Source organism: Egretta garzetta, unplaced genomic scaffold (assembly GCF_000687185.1).
Source record: "Egretta garzetta isolate BGI_Z169 unplaced genomic scaffold, ASM68718v1 scaffold693, whole genome shotgun sequence".
NCBI lineage: Eukaryota > Metazoa > Chordata > Aves > Pelecaniformes > Ardeidae > Egretta > Egretta garzetta.
In genome coordinates this window covers 282077-302405 of record NW_009259178.1, presented here as the reverse complement: position 1 = coordinate 302405, position 20329 = coordinate 282077, and the positions used below count along the sequence as shown (strand labels likewise).

Sequence of the window (20329 nt, the reverse complement as noted above, 5' to 3'; positions counted from 1 at the left end):
CTGCTGGGAAAAAAGCAGGCCGAAGGCTGACCTCTCATATCGGTGGGACTGTGGAAAAGAAAGGGGGGAGGAAAGCTGCAGTTTCTCAGCCTTCTTACCACCTCTGACTTGGCGAATACAGGCTGCAGAATGGAAAAAAAACCTGTCAGAGCTGTGAAAAATGTAGTGTGACCCCCGCTAGACTCCACGACTTGAATGAAGGTATTCTCAGAGGGGAAGTAACTGTCTCTTTGCTGTTTGCAGGGGAGTTCTGGAGATCGGTTTCTCAACAGCTTGTCAAGTTTCATGAAAGGCCTGGATACAAAGAACAACGTGAAGGTAAATTAACCAATCCTCACTGCTGTGCCTGCTATTTGAAGCTCTGGTAACCTGGAGTTATTTTTAGTTGGCAAAATCACAGCAGTTTGCCTTGGATAACTGTGCAGACCAGAGTTCACTGTATTTGCTAGTGGAGCAAATAAGTGCAGCTTGTATTCTTGTGTGGATTTCCCCAAAATCTGTTTCTCCCTTGGAGTCTAGGCGTAAGGCCCAGAAGGAGTTCAGTGCTGGATCAGTGCTAGCTTCCAGCAGCCTCTTGTGGTTAGTGATCTGTATGTTCTGTTCCTGAGCACACTAGCTGGAAGGATGTGGAAAGAAATTACATGGCCTACAATAGAGGAAGCGATGTTCTGGAGGGCTCAGGAACCTGTTGGGTAGCTGAGGAACCTGGTGCTTTTCTGATGCTGATGTCATCTCTTGCAGGTGTGGTTCAACAACAAGGGCTGGCATGCCATCGCCTCCTTCCTGAATGTGATGAACAATGCCATCCTTCGGGCCAACCTGCAGCAGGGCAAAAACCCTAGTGCTTACGGGATCACTGCCTTCAATCACCCACTCAACCTCACCAAGCAGCAGCTCTCTGAAGTGGCCCTGTAAGTCCTGATGTGAGCACAGATGGGGTTGGGCTCATCAGCTGCTGATTACTGGAAACAGGCAACATGGGAGATGTTAGCCTCACTGGTGGATACTCGGTGGCTGGTGGCATTTAGGCTCTAACATGCTGGCCTTACTTTCTGTGGTCTGGGCAGGTGGCAACATGTGCTATTGAGCACGTGCTGTTGAGCAGCAGTGCTGTGCAAGCGTTCTATGTCTCTGAGTCCCTGGAAGCTGCGGTTTTTAAGAACCAGTGTAATCTTCAGACCTTCTGCCACTTGGGAAATTCCTCTCAGCCATATCCAGAAAGGCAGCTCACCATGAATACGGTCACTCTTTTGTCCCAAGGTGCCACTCTTTGGCTAGGAACCATCGATAGATCCTGTTCAGTTTTGCCTATTGTCTCAGTGTGGGGGGAGCACAATAATGCACAGGACTTACTCCACTGAGGCACTGACTAGTCCTGTACTACAACAGCTAGGGTCAGGACTCATAAGCTGTCTGCAGATACATCCTTCAAATCTGAGAGCAGTGGCAGATGGCAGTCAGATACCTCTGAACTTTAAAACAACACACACACAAAAAAAAAAAAGACAAACCCCAAACAACTCCAAGAAATGCATAAAGCGGTGGTGATAAGGAAGGCAGAAAGCAGTCTATTGTACTGAAGTTACTCCAGGTTGTGGTGCTGTCCTTGAGATGCCAACAGGCTACGTATGTTCCTTTTGTTATATGGCTAGAGAAAAACTGTGCAGTTAAGACAGCCTGATGTGGTCATCATTTACCCTGCAAAAAATGACAGCAGGAGAAATGGTTTCTGCACTGTCCTGTATGAGCCGCCCCATTTAATCTCAAGGGAGCCAGCACCAACATGCAAACACTTTGCTTTCTTCTTTTTCTGTCCAGGATGACCACCTCCGTGGATGTCCTAGTCTCCATCTGTGTGATCTTTGCCATGTCCTTTGTTCCTGCCAGCTTTGTCGTCTTCCTTATCCAGGAACGTGTTAGCAAGGCTAAACACTTGCAGTTCATCAGTGGTGTGAAGCCTGTGATCTACTGGCTGGCCAACTTTGTCTGGGATATGGTAAGGGCTTTGTGACTGTGCTGAACCTTTTTTGCAGGGCGTCCCTTGCACTGAAGTGCAAAGTGCAGTTGACGCCAGTGGGAACCACGTTAATTCAGTGGATGACAACTGTGCCTATGACTTCTGTGTTTACTTTCTTGGGGTGGTGGTTCACCTCGGTGGGACAAGGAACACTGCACAAAGGATGGGAGGGCAACCATAAGCTCAATCAGCATTTATTATGTCACTTGGAAATACCTACTCCAAAATTTTTGCTTGTGTAGCCCCTTGTTCTGTTCTGTTCAAAGCAGGTTTTTTCAATCTGAGAGTCTGCTAACTACTTCTAGAGGGACCAAGAAATACAAATTTATGTGTACTACATTGTAGTTCACACGTGACACTCATAATAGTGTCCTGTTGCAAACAGCTTTGGGAACACTGAAGAATGTTGAAAACCATTGGTTCAGAGCAGAAAGACACCTTTCATTTTTTTTGTCATCTGGGAACAAATCTAAAGCCGTATTTTTCACCTTCCAGTGCAACTACATTGTTCCAGCCACACTAGTCGTCATCATCTTCATCTGCTTCCAGCAGAAGTCCTATGTATCGTCCTCCAACTTGCCTGTGCTGGCTCTCCTTCTGTTTCTCTATGGGTAAGGGATTTCTCATCAGAAGGATGACTACAAAGGCTCTTAGACTTGGCAGGTGCTTACCTGATGTTGCTGCCTTTCCTCTTGCCAGGTGGTCCATCACCCCTCTCATGTATCCAGCCTCCTTCGTGTTCAAAATCCCCAGCACAGCATATGTTGTGCTGACCAGCGTGAACCTCTTCATTGGCATCAATGGTAGCGTGGCCACCTTTGTCCTGGAGCTCTTCACCAACAACGTATGTTTCTCCAGAAGCTCTTCACTGCCTTGTGCTGCTACAATCTAGTTCCATGTTGGTGCCACATTGCCTTTAGCAGCCAGTTCTCCAGAAAGGCTAGTCCTGGCCTGTACTCATTAGCTTCTGCAGCAGTTTAAACACAGGTTCTGACAGACATGGGTTAAAGCCCACTTCAGCAATGCTCACAGAATAGTTAAGGTGGGAAGGGACCTCCTGAGATTGTCTAGTCCACCCTCTGAGCAGGGTCAGCTAGAGCAGGTTGCTCAGGGCCATCAGGTTTTGAACATTTCCAGGGATGGAGACTCCACAGTCTCTCTGAGCAACCTCTTCCACTTCTCAGTCACCCTTAGGGTAAAAAAAAAAAAAAAAAAAAAAAAAAAAAAAGCAAAACATTTCTTATGTTCAAGTGGTATTTCCTATATGTTCTTCATAAGGGGCAGTTTCTGTCTACTACAGGTCATTTCAAGCACTTAAACATTTTATTGTCCTCAGTTTTGCCTCCTGGGTTAGATACCTCTCTAACTGTACTGGGAGCTTAGGCACCTCACTTCAGTTTTTCCAAAGGCAGGTGCCTACTGGGGAAGGTGCAAGTTCCTTTTGTGCCTGTATGCAACACAGGAATGTCTTAGCAGGCCCTGTTTGACCTGCACTGGTGTGAAGTGTTCCTTGTGGGAGGAGGTTGAGGAGACCCTGTGGGAGTTACCTGTTGATTGTACCCCTGCCTGTGGGCATAAGGAGGCAGTCCTTGATGATGGTCCCTTTTGTTACAAGGCCTGGTTTAGCTCCGTAAAAACAAGATAAGTGCCTGGCAGAACAGAAACCTCTCCTCAGGCTTCTGTCAGTCCAACCATGGGCTAAGCCAACTGGAGAACAACAAAGGAAAAGGATTAGAGCCTCCAATGTGGGATAGGGAGGGGCTACCCACAGCCTCTGAGATAATGGGTCTGTGCAAGCACAACTTACCTGTCCCCTCAACCTGTAGCCTTTCCATAAGTTACCGTTTGCAGACACTGCCTTTTAGACTGTGAGCATTTTGAGCAATCTCTCCTTTGGTGCAGTTTGCTTGTATTGGTAGCATCTTGAGCAATGCAACAGCACTGCCTGTCCTGAGTACCCATGGCACTGGCTCTTGCAAGAGCATTTCTAATCTTTGAATTTGTGTGGGGTTGCAGTGTTGGGGGAGGGAGGGGCCAATCACAACATGGGTCACACTTGGCAGGTGGTGGCTGCTTTCTGCTCAGATGGCTCACTGGCACTTGATTTTGTCTTACCAGAAGCTGAACAACATCAATGACATCCTGAAGTCTGTCTTCCTCATTTTCCCCCACTTCTGCCTGGGGCGGGGACTCATTGACATGGTGAAAAACCAGGCCATGGCTGATGCTCTGGAGAGGTTTGGTAAGTGAAATTGGGTATCACAGGGACAGTAGGCTGAACTGAACAGGGAGAGCTTGAGTCTGCTCTGGATAAGCCCCCTTTGCTTCTCTGACTTTTCAGGAACTGAAAGTGCAGATCTGATCAAAGCTGGCAAGTCTCCACAGCTGTCCTCTTTAGGTTGTTACAAGGACTGAAGAGGGACTGGCAGATAGATCCCCAGAGTTTTGAGTTAGTAGGGGAATTAAACAAAAATGCATATAAAGCCAACTGTATGGAGAGGATCGTTAGGCCAAGTGTAAGGAGTGGCTGAGATTCTGGAAAGCTGGTTATTTTTTTTCTGGGATGCAGATGCCAGGTCTGAGTCACAGTCTTTCTGTGCTTTGCTAACCTTTTGGGAAGGTGGGCCAGCTCTTCTTTGGCAGACTGAACTTTCTGGGCCCAAGTCCCAACTTCTACTACAGTAAGAAATGTGCATGCAGCCACAGCTGGCCCCTTGTGTGGTCTGTCCCTTCCCTCCTCCCTCTGGCTGCTCTCCAGTTGCCCTGGTGCCCTATGTGGTGAGCTCTGCAGGAAGAAATGCTAGCGCGCTCCCCTTGCTCTGGAAAGGTGACTGTTCTCTTCATCTCATTTTGGCAGGAGAAAATCGTTTTGTGTCCCCTCTGTCATGGGACCTGGTGGGAAGGAACCTCTTTGCCATGGCAGTAGAGGGCGTTGTCTTCTTCCTCATCACAGTGCTCATCCAGTACAGGTTCTTCATCAAACCCAGGTAGGTTGTCTGCTCTGCTTCACCATTGCAGGCGGGTGAAGCTCTCATTGGTGTCTGCCATGAAGTGGGGAAAATATTAACTGCGGAGGCCCTGTCATCTTCTGCTAAGGCTTTATCATGTTGCTCTCTCCAGGCCTGTCTATGCCAAGCTTCCTCCTGTGAATGATGAAGATGAGGATGTATCCAGAGAGAGACAGAGGATAATTAGCGGAGGAGGACAGAGTGACATCTTGGAAATCAAGGAGCTAACCAAGGTGACAGAAGTTCTGCATTCCTAAGAATTACTGGCACAGGACCATGCAGTTTGGCAGAAGCCTCACTCAGAGGAATATAGTGGGATCAAAAGCAGAGCATGTTTGGAGTGTTGAATATGTGTAATTATAGTTCTAATTATAGTTCTCTTTGAGATTGTCCTTCTCATTCTTTTTCTTCTGGTTTCAGATTTACAGAATGAAGCGAAAGCCAGCGGTTGATAGGATCTGTGTTGGAATACCCCCTGGAGAGGTAAGCTTGTCTGTCAAATTCACTGCTTTGCTAGTACTGTAGTATTTAAGAGCGACAGACAGCAAAGGGTAGGGTAAGATCAGAAACAGATAAATGTTCAAAGTACATCAAAGGAAATTTCCTGGAAGTTGAAGCAGTTTCTGATTCTGTCTCTCTCTGCCTTTGTTGAAGATGCTGAACTCTCTGTGTCTGGGACCAGAGGCCAAACTCTGGTACCCTCCAAGGTCTGGCACAGACACACTGTGGTGGCACTGCACCAAGGAGACACCACAGTTTGTTCATTTTCCCAGCCAAAAGATTTATACTTAAAATTAAAGCCCGGAAAGTGTTGGTTTTTTGTTTTTTTTTTTTTCCCTAAAAATGCACTGAAGAGTCCTCCAGCTGTCCTGAGGGTCAAGTTTGCTCCCTCCCATCTTGTCAGTGCTGAAAATTATGCAGCTGAATCCTGTTCTCATCTCATCTTTTTGTATCCCTAGTGCTTTGGACTCCTGGGAGTAAATGGTGCTGGCAAGTCATCCACTTTTAAGATGCTAACTGGTGATACAGATGTGACAGGAGGAGAAGCTTTCCTCAAAGGAAACAGGTGAAAGAGAGTGCATCTTTGCTTTGTGTCAAAGTGGGTCCTTTGCGGCTTTCTCCTCCATCTTTCACAGCCTTTGTTCTGCTTCCAGCAAGTCTAAACTCTGCCCCATTTTTCCCCTTTTCAACTCCTGCCATCTCTTTCAGCCCTCTTGTGTTTAAATGTTGTATTTAAAAAAAGAAGGGAGGGGGGTAGGGAGAGAGAAAAAAGAACTTGGCCAAGACTGACTTCTAGGATCCTGTATTTTTGTTAGTGTAGTGGTTCCAAAGCCACTGTTTCACTTTCCTCCTAATACCTAAAATAGCAGCATGTACTTGTGAAATCCTAACAAGCGTTTTTTTTCTTTTACAGTATCTTGTCCAACATCCAAGAAGTCCATCAGAACATGGGCTACTGTCCACAGTTTGATGCTGTTAATGAACTGCTGACAGGACGAGAGCACTTGGAGTTCTTCGCGCTCCTGAGAGGTGTTCCAGAGAAAGAAGTCTGCAAGGTAAAGGCAACACCATAGGACCCACCCTAGTTTCTGCTTCTGCTTGCATGCACCCTCCCTGCAACACATGCAATGCCATGATGCCAAGCTGCTGAAGATACTGTATGGTGAAATCTGCCCCCCCTTCTCATCCAGGGCAAACCAAAGGTGCTGTGGCTTTTCAGTGCTGCCTAGAAAGATGTACTAAATGGAATGGCAGATACTTGGGTCCTGCATTCTCACAGTGGATGTGCTTCTCCACTGAATGACTTCTTTCCTTTAAGAGTTAAGGGCTGTGGAGCTGCAGGTCATGCAGAACCTCACTAGCTGTCAAGAGTTAATGCCTCAAAGTCCCAGGGAGCAGGCACTCTACAGCTTAACAGAAGCCTCACGCTGGCTGTTAGATCTTCCCAATTAATCATGCTGCATCATCGAAGTGCTGCTATTTCAGCATTCAGGCTTGGGGTTACACTAACAGTCTTTAGGCAATTAATGACAGCTGCCAATACTATACAGCACCCTTGTCAGTGCTTATTTCCTTGAGTTAACAGCAGTTTTCACTGTATGCATCCTGGGTGCTGCAGAACAGGAACTGCTGTAGGTAGGAAGATGGTGTCTGTACCCAGTGCTTTGGATAGGGCTAGATTGGGTGCCTATGGTATGTCCAAGTACCTCAAATCCTTCTTTGAGAGTAGTGATTAGGGGTGAAAACTGCAAGCTCCTTCAAAGGTTGCTGGGGAGTTCCTCTGTGTGATGTTCCCACCAGCCCCATATAAAAAGGGACCCAGTTCTGGGAATGATCTGAGTAGCAGCTGAATCTTTTCCCCCCTAATGCTTTTTCATCCCTAGGCCAACAAAGCCAGCCTATTGGTAACAAACCCGATCCTCCCCATCTGTCTGAAGGGCTGAGATGCTCCACAGCAGGACTGCTGGTGTCAGTAGTGACCGTGTCCCTGCTGCAACTGAAAAGCTAGCTAAAGCCAGTGCTGTGTTAACCGCTCGTTAACGTGGCTCAACTGATATTGAACTAGTGCTCACTGGCCAGGAAGCTGCAGCCACTTGATTTTTCTGGCCTCCCAGAGGCCCTGATCTGGAGGTGAAGAAGGTGTTTCAAAGCCCATATCCATGACATATTAGATCTTCAGAGGCGCGACTCTTCTCAAAAATGTTTTTAAAGCCAAAGCTCATAAGGAAAATCTCATTGTGTAGATGTTGCTGTGCTTGATTCAAGGTGCTGTTGTGCTGTCTCTTGTAGGTTGGCGAGTGGGCAATTCGGAAACTGGGCCTTGTGAAATACGGAGAAAAATACGCTGGGAATTACAGTGGAGGGAATAGGCGCAAGCTCTCCACAGCCATCGCCCTCATTGGAGGGCCACCTGTGGTGTTCCTGGTGAGTCTGCAGCCTTTGCCTATTAACATTTTCCTTGGAAAACAGAAAAATCAGGTTCAAATGAAGACTAGGTATTTCATGGCCAACTAATGTTTAAATATATATTTCAAATACATCATTTAAATGTGGGCAGAGAGTACACAGAAATAAAGATTCTACATTTAAATGTAGGTGCAAACTATAATGTGCCTTCAGGCTTCTGTTTCTGAAAAATCTCTGGGGAAGTGAGGGGGTCTCGAACATGATGCCAAACTGCTGGCTGTGCAGCATCTTCACCACCTTAGTACTGGTGCAAAGATTTCCATACCTACAAAAAAAAAAGTAACAGCCTTCCTGCGGGACACAAGCAAATCTTACAATGCAGGAGAATCAGTCCTGTGTTTTTAACAATTCAATGAAAATTAGAAATAAATATTTTAGGATTCTTTACCTTGGGATCAGGGGCAAACCTTAGGATTACTAAAGTTTATAGTGCAGGGGAAAGTAGTCTAGTTCTTTATTTAAACAAGCAAATCGACTGTAACTTGTTTTAGAACTGGATATTTCAACATGTATAAGTGCAAAATAAGTAGTACTTCTCAGTTCTGAAAAAGATGTTTGCTAATTTAAAATCCGGAGCATAAATTATTTTCTCATTTTGGAAGATGAGTCAAACTTGCTCATTTTCACCTCTTTTGGTACACTTAATCAGAATGGACAGGTCATTTCAGAGCTCAGGTATTTGTCAATAGAATGTAACAGCATAACCTGTTTTTTGTATGTATTTTGCAGGATGAGCCGACAACAGGGATGGATCCCAAAGCACGTCGTTTCTTGTGGAACTGTGCTCTGAGTGTCATCAAAGAGGGGAGATCAGTGGTGCTCACATCTCACAGGCAAGTAGCAGCCCAGTTGTATCCTACCCTGGCTTTTGCATCTACCAGGGCTGGATGCTAACCTTCGCTTGGCTGCTCAGCCCTCCGCTGCTGCTTGCAGTGCTAATGACGTTACTTCTGCCTTACAGCATGGAGGAATGTGAAGCCCTGTGCACTCGGATGGCGATAATGGTCAATGGGCGATTCAGGTGTCTGGGCAGCGTCCAGCATCTAAAGAACAGGTAACTTTTTTCTTTTCACTTGCAGCACAGAGTTGTCTGCATTTTTAGGGAGATACGGTCAGACTTCATTCCTCATGCAGCATTCCCATTGCTATTCTGGCTATGGGGAAATGCTGCTGGATTCTAAGCTGCACTTCTGTTTCAAAGGCACTTAACTCCTGTGCTGCCCCTCTTGTTAATAGGTTTGGAGATGGTTACACCATAGTGGTGAGAATTGCAGGGGCAAACCCAGACCTGAAGCCTGTTGAGGAGTTCTTTGGGCATGCCTTCCCTGGAAGCGTCCTGAAGGAAAAGCATCGGAATATGCTGCAGTACCAGCTTCCTTCTTCGCAATCCTCCCTGGCCAGAATATTCAGTATTCTCTCCCAGAACAAAAAGAGACTCCACATAGAAGACTACTCCGTATCTCAGACCACACTTGACCAAGTAAGTTTTTAGTAGCCTGTCTGCCAACAGCCTCTTCGTGCAGAGGCAGGAATAAATCCACCAGTTTACTGGACCTGTCTTTTAAGGGCATTTCAGCAAAGCGGAATACTGAATCCCAGGGCTAGTTCAGGAAGCCCAGTGTGTAAAATGCCCTGAATTAATGAAAAAACAGGGTGATGTGTGACATGGCTTTTTTTTCTTGCAGGTATTTGTAAATTTTGCTAAGGACCAAAGCGACGACGACCACTCTAAGGATCTGTCATTGCACAAAAACCAGACTGTGGTAGACATTGCAATCCTTAATTCTTTCCTGCAAGATGAGAAGGTAAAAGAAAGTTGTGTGTGAGCCAACTTCAGCAAAGAAATTATGAGCAGAATGCGAACTTCCTTTTCCTGGGATAGGATACTCCCAAAGAAGAAGCTAGAGGAAGAGAAACTGGACACTCTACTGATAACCATTCAATGCAATGCAATTCAATGCAATGAAAACAAAATTCTTTTACAGGGGCAGTGCCTCGTGGAGTCGTCTTGTACTGTTCTCAAGTGAAAGACTTGAACTTAGCTCATTACAGTATAACTCTGAAGCTGTGGTAAAGCACCCACCAGATGCTGTGGGCTTTCAACCATACTGTATCTTGTCCTGTACAGTATGTTTTTACTAGGGTTGCAGAAATGGTTCATTGAGGAATCATGGCCAGTGGTTATTTATAGATACTTCAGACATGCATGTTTTATCTTTAAAACAATCATGTCAGGAGTGGGAATTTCCTGGTGCTACATCCATTGCTGGCAATGAATGCACCAAGAGAGTCAGTGGCAAAAGAAGTCACCACTGGTGTTGTAGCCTTAGGTTGTGAAAACTTACCTGACCAGCTCCTCTTCCTAGACTGGTGTAGGTCAGTTGGTGACAAATCTGGGGCCACAAAGCAGTACTGTGCAGATGGGATGGCAAGAGACAGGCCATTGTATCCATACATCTCCATCATAGGTGGTGATTTGCAGAACTATGAACCCTGCAAATGCACAGGATTGTCCCACCAGCATCACAGCCAATAACCTACTCTGACTGGGGTTTTGTGTAGCTAAGTACTCTCCTGCTCCTTTGAGATACTGCAGCAGCTGCATGAACACCTAGGAGGAGGAAGTGGGTGAGAAGCAGACCTAGGGTTTGGACCACAGCAGCAAACTCAGTAGTTGTACAAGCTGCTAATGCCAAGAGCAAATTCTAAATCATGAGACATCACTCAGATATGTAATATCTGCTCTTTAACCCCTGCTTTGCACCAGAAAGGTACCCATCATCTGAAGTTATTGCTTAGCACAAGCATGTTGCCATTCCTGGCTTTGCCAGATAAAACTAGAAATGAGATGTAGATTTTTTTTTAACAGTATTATTTATGACTTTAAATAGGTAGGTAGCATAATTAGGGATTGAAAGTGCTTTCAGTTGATCTTTGTAGCCACAGTATTTCTTTACGTTATGCCTGCAATGCTGTTCTCTCATTCTATCCATTCAGCGATAGCTATGTTCATGATCTGACCAAGTTCCAGACTCTAGCAATCAGCCGCTATCCGCAATTACTGCAAGTTGTTCACCTAAACTTTTCCCCTTTGGAAACTGGTATAACATTAGATTAATGTGTAAGTTTCTGCTTCTGTTGTGCAGTGTAGTTTCAGTCATTAGGTGATCCCTAACTGGAGAATACACCCTTATTGTCACAGGTGTGACAAACCGCCTCAGTAAAAATCCCCTTCAAGAACAAGATAGCTCAAAATAGTAGTGCTACAGTTACATCAGTCAATCATTTTTAAAGTTTTACAAAGCCAGAGTAATATTGGAGGGGATATTATGTGATAAGAACAAACAATTCTTGTTCACGTTGTACAACAGTGATGGGAGAGTATGCTTTCATTAATCCATTTATGGGCCCCTCTGTCTTGCTTTTACATTCAGAAATAGGTTCGGTAATGTGGTTTGAACCCAAGTGCAGTTCCTGGGCTATTCCCATATGTTACACCTCCGCCTTAAATACTCATACGGGTTCTGCACTAGTTCCTGATGCTACTCTGCCGTAAATCAAGTCACGGACCATTTTCTTCTGTGAATGCCCACAGCAGCCCAACAAACAGTGAAGAGGCTGGCAGGAGCCTGAAGGAGGTTGATTACATGTTTCCGGGTATACTTGGTAACACTGACCAGTTCAGCATTCTTAATAAGCAAACAGTTAAATATTTAGCACAAGTTCCCAGTCCCTACTGTGTCCTGCCTTGGGATAAAGTAAGAGCTTACTACATGCTCTGCTGAAGTGCCTTTTTTCATACATTTTTTTTTTTTAATCTGTATAATACATTGCTAAGGGGATTGAGAAAGGAGTGTAATGGGGATTGGTATACCTCACTTAAAACATGCTTTGGTATTACCTTTATGGCATCATCACCCTATGGGGATGAGTTACAGGGTGATGAATACAGCAGACTTCCAGGTGCAGAAAAATGACTAAACAGCTGAGCTACAGCCATGACTTCTCTGTAACAGGCTGCAGGTATGCTATGGTATCATTGAAACAAATAGCATGTATTAAAGGCTTACCACTGCTAAAAATCACTATTACAAATCAGCATTAAGTCACCGAAGTGAAGGGCTTAAGTTCTGCACAGCACCAAACTAGTGCGTGTAGAACTAGAACGAGTTCTAGGAGGATTCAGATTTGGTCCTGAAAGGGCTGCGGTTTGCTCTCTGTGACTGCTCATGTAAATGATTAATCTAGCAGGAAACAACAGTCACATCGTAATCCTCTTTCCTTAGCCCACCAAAAAAAAGAGATTCTTGATTCCTATTGCCCTGTGACTGTCACGCTCATACAGAGTCTGCTATCTGTGACAAAATATTACAGTAAAGATGGATATTAACTGAACTGCTTCACAGCTCTGACCTGCCTTGTTTGTACTGAACAGACAGCACAATGCAACTCTCGCATGAAGATTTGTCAAGGAGTAAGTTCAGACAGCCACTAATTTAAGTGTGTGTTGGGGAAAAATCACTCTAGAGTCACGTACAACATATGAACCACTCTTGATAATGAAACTGCACTGAGGTGTTAACTTGTTTTAAACTTCATTACTATTGACATGTTGCATCCCTCTTTGTAGTACGTTTGTGTTTCAGAAAGGTATTTTCCCCATGGTTAAACCACCACTTTGCGCTTATCCTTCCCTCCTGAATTATAGTTGGTCCTTCATTCCAAGCACTTTATGCTATCTGTAATGGGATCTATTTTTGCACTGGAATATCTGTTAACTTTGCAAAAATCTAAAGAGATTTCACAACTGAAATTTCTAAGTTAAATCTTTAAATGGACATTTTCATTAAAAGCAAAAAAAAAGTATATATATTTGTATTTGCTAATAACTGTTATGTGAAGTATTAAAAGGCACTCTAATTGCCTTGTGTTAAGTAAAAAATAAAGCTGTTATGGCATCATTGGTCTTCAAAGTGTCATTTTTGCATGTGTTCTTCTGAGGAGTGCTGTTAGCAGCTCTTGTTTGCCCAGTTTTGTTTTGTTGCGAACTTTGATGTGTAAAAGCAAAATGTTGTGTATGAAGAATTTGAAATACCCTAAACTTAGTTAATCCTTAGCTAATATCAAATTAAAGGAAGATCACTCAAGTTAATACCACGTTGATTTTGAACAGCAGTTTATAAATGAAAGCAGAATAATGGTCCAATTCCTCGAAGGAAAACTGATTTTAAAATTTTGCCTTCTGGTGCCTGTAGTCCCACTGTTAACCAATTACGTTCCAGAATCCAACCAATTCTTGAAGTTAGACTCACCGAGATAAGAAGCCAATTCAAATTTTCTGGGTTTTCTGTTCTAATCTAGTCTCCAGCTGGTGCTTTGGGTAATATGCTTGATTTATCAACTTCTTGTCAGAAAACAGTGAATTCTGGAATAAAGCACACCTCTTAACATACTGAGTGTTCTTTACTCTCAATGCTGGTGACAAGGGAAATAGTTTTACTAAAACAATCATACTTTTTCAGTATCACCCTCTATTTTTTATTCCAGTAAACAATAAAACCAATTTTTGCGTTCACGTGGAAAAAAAAAAAGAGTCCTATTAATTCCCTGTCCCATTTTTCAGCCCATATTTTTGTTACTTAAAAAAAAAAAACAGCCAACCTCCTCCTTTGAGTTAACTGCCATAAGGTAACATTCTGAATAGATGTAGTAGTGATGGTTTATCAGGCGCTTATACCTTAAAAAGCTGATTTGCAAAATATAAGACAGTGGTCTCTGAAGTAGTGCTTGTTCCACCCTGAGAATGTTAAAGATGGCTCTATCAGAGGGAGGAGAGTATAAGGAGTTTGGTATAGGAGCTGGGACCTATTATATTCCCTTGCTACAGCAGCTGGATCCCATCCATGCACCTTGGACATAGGCGTATTTGCCTATAGCTGTTGTTTTAGTGCTTTCTGTGACACCTCAATGCACTTTACAGAAGCAATAATCGTCATCAGGCAGACTGCACAGAGATAACTTCAGTAGAGATATGAAATCAATTGCTCATTGCAGGTCAGTGATTAACCTGTGGCAAAGCCTCCCAAGTGCTCTGCCAGTTAGTGGCCTTTAAATTGCAGAGGAAGGTGCTCCGTATCACTGTATGTAACACACGAGTTTGACTTCTCAGCCCATGTGCCCTCGGCTCTGCTGCTGTTCAGCCTTCTGGCTCTAAAGCAACTATTATGAAACTGTTGTTGACCAAAATGCAAGACCTGCCAAATGGTGTACTTGGGGAATTGGGTTTATCATTTGACAGTTTAAAAAGAGTAAGAGCTTGAGCTGCAAACACTAAAAATCCATGCTTTATTCACATTTATTTGGCTTTTAGCAGTCTGGCACAAAGTATTTCCAAGAATGTAACATGTAGATCAACTGAGTTTGACTACACAGTTAAACAAGAAGAGCTAACCCAATTTAAGCACTCTAAAAAAAAAAATATTCAAATACTTAAGGCAAAGTGTAATGTGTGTAATCCACAACTTTGAGACAGGGTTTCCTGAATAAAAAAAAAAAAGGAAAGGGCTGAAGTGAACTGTAACAAGATAGTGAATAACTGCTCTTCTCATGGCAGAGATCATCAGTCATACCTGATCAGTTTCACCTCCCATGACCAATTCTAGCCACACTGATATTTTACATTACTCAGAATTAGTACAAAGCATCCCAATCAAAAAAACTGATTAAAACATAACTGGGTAACAGATATATGGGGGCATTCCTTCTTAAACCAGTATGCAATAGCAAAGATGTGATAATTACAGGAGTCACCGAAGTACGTTATGAAAATGATACCAGCCCTGAGCTGTAATGTTGGAAAAAAGCACTTAACTTACTAAGTCTGAAAAGTGATCTAGCTATGCAGAAAAGCATTAAGAACTTGGGGATTAAAATAAAAGATAGGTTCATGCCATAAGCGATATGGCTCAAGTTCTTTTTCCTGGGGATGTAGGAGCATCACCAAAACCACCTGTTTAGCAATTGCTATCACGGTACAAAATTTTACTGATTTACATTTCTAGCGATCAGCATTTTGCATCCACTTATTGAGAAGTGAGGACCAGCTGGCTCCGTTCATGAAGACATGATGATCCATGTGATGGCACTTGCTGACAGCACTTCCAGCTTGTCATTTCTGCCATCAGTTACATTCTTTAGGAGAAGGTTACTTCAGCGGCGAACATTGCAGAGGAATCAGGAGCGTATTTTGCTGGGACTCCAAGAATCTGACACTGTCCCTCACTGAAATAAATGTGTATTTCATTAAGACAGTAATCCAATCAGAAATAATACTTTTCTCAGCATGCATGCAGGTAACACTAGTGAGTTCTCTGGATCCATCATCTCTTACCAGCTGCTACCACTCTGGCATCCTCATGGGCCCTGTGCCTTCCTGCTGCCCGGTGATCTGGGCTCTCATTCCACCAGATGACGTGCACTGAGAAAGTACAAATAAGGTCAGCTGAATACTGTTACGCTGCAATACAACATGTACTGTAAGTGCTAGCAGTCTGCATTCACCTGTTAGATGCCTTGCAGTTAGCAGAAACAATTCTCCAGGCAAGTAAGCGGTGTCTTTGCTGAGCCTTTAAAGGGTCTGACTCTTAACATCAGATCTGAAAGTCTTTTAAGATAGCAGCACCTGGCTTAAACCTATAACCCAATACACAAAGCTGGGTTCAAGGACTGTTTACAGGACTTTGGTGATCCACACCAACATTTCATCAAGGCGGCCAATCCTGATGCAGAAAAGGGCTTGCCCTTCTCCCTCTGCTCCCTTCCCATGCCAAAGTCCGTATCAGAAATTGAGTAGTACCTGTGTTAAGTAATCCATACTCTGTGTGGAAAACACCAATCAGCTTGGTGTAACCTGTGTTGATGTGAGCATTGATTGCAGCTCGAAATGCTTCACCCCACAATGCTGGCCCACCAGGCTTCATCTGGAAAGTAACCCATTCATATACTCCTGGAAGAAAAGGCAAAGATGACCTCAGGGAAGGCAATACAAATTAATATGCTGGGCCTCAGCATATTGGAGAGTTTCAGACTACTTTGCAGAAATCAGAAATACTCATACATGTTTGCAGGATTTGGATGGCTGATTGAACAATGCAAGGTAGCCTTCTCTAAGACCGGCAATGCTTTCTGGCATTGAAGTGCTTTTGACTCCGGGCAACCAGTGACGGCAAGATCTGAAGGCATAACCAACACACCAGGACTGGCTTAGCATCTCTTCTCTGCCAGACAAACTCCTTTGTAGACAAATGCCCAAAAAACTCCAGTCCTGCTACAAGACATATTATCTGTCTCCTTTCTGTTCGGGTAGTTACTCCAGATCACAACTGCTGACAGTATAATAGAAAGCTAGACACTTGCCATATGGCAATGTATGTCTAGTCTCATTCTCCAGCAATGGGCTGGAGATCGATAAACTAAAATGGGAATGAAGTGTTTGAAAAGTCATCTTTCCAGTCTTAAGAGAAAAACTGGCCTGCTTTCAAATTCAACTGTAACAGCATAAAATTCAGAATCACAGGGAAATAAAGAACAAAGATCGCTGTATGTATGCATACGGAGGGCTAAACCAAGGCCTGTTTGACATCACTCCATGAAACAAAGTCTGCCAACGTTCATGAACTGGGGAACAGTCAATACTATTAATACCACAGAGAGAATTAAAATACATCAGGACGGGATGTCTACACATAATCTATGATTGTTACAAAGTGTGCTTGAATTGCACCTATCTTTATAAAGTAGGGATTTTTTGTTTTTTTCTTAAAACTATTATGTGAAAGAAGCAGTAACATCAAAGCAAGTTGATAAAAACTGCTGTGAAAGAGAGCAGTCATTGTCTTTAGTGATGGACAAAGCAAGCCTGGGATGACTGCTCTGACCCCTACTACAGCGTTGACATTTTGCATGTTCATTGAGGCAATTCACACACCTCTTTTACAACCTTAACGATCAGGGCTCTAGTCAGTTATTGATGTAAGTTAGCGTAAAATCCCTCCTAAAAACTTTGTCCTTCATCTGTGTTATGTCACCTTTTATCCACATGGATGTATGTGCATGCACTTGTTACATGTAAAGGGTTATAAAACCATGTAATACCTGGTTTAATCTTTAAGCCACTTTTTGTTAGTCCACCAGCATCAGTAACTTTAATCAGCAAAAGAGAAGATAAGCTCACCCCCTTCTTTTGGAGGCTTCCCAAGCTGACACCAGGGTACCAGATAAGCAACCTCATTGTGCTGCTTTTCTATCAAGGGGAGAGCTGGGGAGATGAATTTTCCCTGCCAGTCTTTGTCATTGGCTAGTGCGTGCCGGACTGCTGTTCTGTGAGCAAAATTATCTGTAAGAAAGGAAATTAAAAAGAAAAAAAAACTATGAAAAAACCACATCTAATGTCACATTAGACTCAATCAAAATGTATAATTACAAGGAGGCAAGCTGCACTCACATAAGTTTGAAATTGATATTTTTAAGCAGTGTATTAGCTCAAAGCAGATGTGGCAACTTTCCTTCGAATTCTGCAAAAATCTTTGCTTTAGCGAAGAGAAAAAGATACCAATTATTTTTAACTGCTAAAAAGATATAAGCAGGGGTCTGATGAATCAAGGAGAAAGGATGTTGTACCTTATACATGTAAACACCATTAGGAAACAAACAAAAATTGTTTCCTTAGTTTTCCATTTTAAAATTTTCTCACAGATTATTCAAAATGGGGTGGGTTTTTTATTTTTTTAGAGAAAGAGTAAGACTAAAAAGTTCTGAGAAGCAGGACAATTTATTAACCATAGATGAACATAAACCCGTCATATTCCCATTGACAGGCGGCTGGTCCCGTCATCCCTCCAGAACAAAAGGGGTGACTCTTTATTCTAAACAGGTACTGTGAACATGCTGGCTTTCAGTGAGCCGACTGACAACCAGAAACAGCCAGAAACAAAATTCCCTGTCTCAGCACACAGATATACCCTGGACTGCAGCAGGTATACAAAGAAACGATACCAGCATGCCTTCACACCTCTCATAATGCAAATATCAAGTTCCCTTGGGCTCCACAAAGACCACAGCCAACACACCTAGTTTCTTGCATAATTGCAGCTTTTCGTGGCTCACCAGCACCTTCCAGGTCAGTACCAACTCCGTCAATGTAAAAGTTGATTATACTGCAAGAAGCCCGCTGCTACCAAGGTTGAAGCACGCTTCGTGTGCTTGGAAACTCGGGGCTGGTGCAGTGTGGCTTCCCTCCTCAGCAGAGTCCAGCTGCAGAAGGAGTTTATACATGCAAGCTGCATGTTCATTTGTTTTAAGGGAGCAACTGTTACACTGAACTAAAATTTGAGAACAATTATACGTGCCGATAAACATACACAGACTGCATCTAGATTGCACTTGTATGTATTATCTTGTTAAGGAGGGCTCAACCCTTTTTTCCATCCATTTTGAAATTCTGAAGACATTTGTGGTTCAGGAACTGGCCCAAAATTAAAAATATTTACCATGAAGAAATCACTCTGCTGCAGTTCTTCTATTATACCTGTTTTCAGCAGAAATTGCTGTTTTAAGTCAGTTGTAACTCTCTCATCCTAACATGTCAAAATTGTCCTGATGGGCTCTGCAGTGTTCTTTTCAGTAATCAGCACAGGAAAAAAATTTTTTTGGACACTTTCTTACAGTAAGAGCAACAAATAGAAGCCGTGTAAGCATTCTCCTCGCCTTCTTGCCTAGGAGGCAGGGAGCACAGGGAGAGCAGAGCAGCGCAAAGGGATGCCGAGCGTACCGTACTTCCAGATGTGGACAACCTTATTCATTGCTCCCAGCTCCGCAGACCAGAGTCCCACCAGCTCCGAGTGAGCTGTGCGAAGGTGAAGGTACTTGTTGAACATTTCCACAAACTCCTTCATCTTCGATGGTTTAATATCATACGTGCGAATTTCATAGAAAATGCTATTATTTTGTCTGGGCCCTGTAGCAAGGGGTGCAAGTACCTGAGAGAAAATGTTAAGAAAAAGAACTAAAACTAATTCTCAAACAAGGAAACTGCCTTCTGTCTAATTTCTAGACTTTTTTGGAAAAAAGCAAGATGTGATTTTTTTACTGGGGGCTGGGAGAGGGAGTACTTTGTGATCACCACTACAAAAGTACCTTGTGACTTTTTTCCTTGGAAGTAGGTCCCATGTGCCTTACTTGCTGCAACTCTTTTTGGCAATGCAACAGACCATGATGTGTCTTTTTATTTGTCACACTCAACTGTTTAATTATTGGCCTATAACAAAGCAGGATTTTCCTTTTCTCATACCCCTTCCTCAGGAAGCCAGCAGTAGGATGCAGAAAGTCAAAGCCACAAAAAGAGAGTCGACTAAACACATTATTCAACGGTGAGGCCGCTGATGCTACCGAAGCAGAGGCAACGTCAACATCTGCCTGTGTTGCCCTTACCTGACCAACTCACGCGACTGCAATCTGTTTCATAATTACAGTCTTGCACCGCTATTAGCAACTGACGTATTATTGACAAAAGAAAGAAAAAGATATACCAATGCTTGGGAAAAGACTGATTCCTTCCAGCCCGAGATTGCTAGAGTCTGCATCCTTGCCCTTCACTGGTTGCTTCCCAAAGGCTGGTCAGCAACAGGTTTTCTATTCGCGTAACATCAAACGCTTCAGAAGTCTCAGAACTTGCTTACTTTTGCAACTGCCTCAACAACCTGGAACACGCTGCTCACCTCGCAAATAAAACTAGAAAAATTAAGGCCAAATGACACCTTTGGCCTGAGACCCTATTTGCAGAGAGGCCGCTAGGGGATGGATTTTGGACGTGGCTGACTTGGCGAGCATCAGCAGGCATGGGCATCGTACAGCCCCAGCCACAGAACGCAGGCGGCCGGGGCCAAAGGTCTTGTTTCCCCGCGACCCGTTGGAGTATGACACCATTAGGTTTGGCTATGTCCCCTTTCAGCACCTACAGTTTCTAAATCCCCAGGGGACCCACAACGAGCAGCGGCCCCACACCTATGGTGAGCAAATCGTGACAGCAGTTGGCTGCCAGCGGCCCACCCAACGCCGAATTCCGGCAGGAAAAGAGAAGCCCAGAGGTTCTCTGCCGCTCAAGGAAACGCTGGACCGCTGCTGGACCGCCCCTCCCGTCCACAGAACACGGCACACGGTGCCGGACGAAGACGCGGGGGCCGGGCTCACCAGCAGGCCCGTAAAAGGGGATGTCGCGACAACGACCGGCCCGTAAAAGGGGATGTCGCGACAACGACCGCCCCGGGAGCAAGAGGCAGGG

At 43.9% G+C, this 20329-nt stretch overlaps 2 protein-coding genes across 2 annotated transcripts in view; one reads left to right on the top strand and one right to left on the bottom strand.

Annotated features, from left to right (window-relative positions):
- Positions 1–12959, top strand: part of ABCA1 (ATP binding cassette subfamily A member 1) — a 68222-nt gene extending 55263 nt beyond the window's left edge. The window contains exons 32-47 of the mRNA XM_035891194.1: positions 244–318; positions 742–911; positions 1819–1996; positions 2513–2628; positions 2717–2861; positions 4136–4259; positions 4875–5004; positions 5138–5258; positions 5446–5508; positions 5985–6091; positions 6440–6581; positions 7816–7950; positions 8722–8825; positions 8954–9046; positions 9229–9472; positions 9678–12959. Of these exons, the coding sequence (XP_035747087.1) occupies positions 244–318; positions 742–911; positions 1819–1996; positions 2513–2628; positions 2717–2861; positions 4136–4259; positions 4875–5004; positions 5138–5258; positions 5446–5508; positions 5985–6091; positions 6440–6581; positions 7816–7950; positions 8722–8825; positions 8954–9046; positions 9229–9472; positions 9678–9818 (2088 nt within the window). The 3' untranslated portion in view covers positions 9819–12959. The remainder of the gene's footprint in view (positions 1–243; positions 319–741; positions 912–1818; positions 1997–2512; positions 2629–2716; positions 2862–4135; positions 4260–4874; positions 5005–5137; positions 5259–5445; positions 5509–5984; positions 6092–6439; positions 6582–7815; positions 7951–8721; positions 8826–8953; positions 9047–9228; positions 9473–9677) is intronic.
- A 1532-nt stretch (positions 12960–14491) lies between these two features.
- NIPSNAP3A (nipsnap homolog 3A) lies at positions 14492–19022 on the bottom strand. Its single transcript, XM_009635593.2, has 5 exons — positions 18821–19022; positions 17225–17386; positions 15848–15997; positions 15383–15469; positions 14492–15273 (listed from the first exon to the last, which is right to left on the bottom strand). The coding sequence occupies exons 1-5, from the start codon at positions 18942–18944 to the stop codon at positions 15197–15199; spliced, it is 600 nt and encodes a 199-aa protein (XP_009633888.1). The 5' UTR covers positions 18945–19022; the 3' UTR covers positions 14492–15196.
- Between the last annotated feature and the right edge of the window lie 1307 nt (positions 19023–20329).

Excerpts from the sequence above, each read along its gene's own strand:
- NIPSNAP3A (XM_009635593.2), bottom strand. The coding sequence starts at position 18,944 with ATGAAGGAGTTTGTGGAAATGTTCAACAAGTACCTTCACCTTCGCACA. Across the intron at positions 15,998-17,224 it reads GAAGCCTCCAAAAGAAGGGG|GAGTATATGAATGGGTTACT; the intron begins GTGAGCTTATCT and ends CTTTTCTTCCAG. Across the intron at positions 15,470-15,847 it reads GTATGGATTACTTAACACAG|TGCACGTCATCTGGTGGAAT; the intron begins GTACTACTCAAT and ends GTACTTTCTCAG.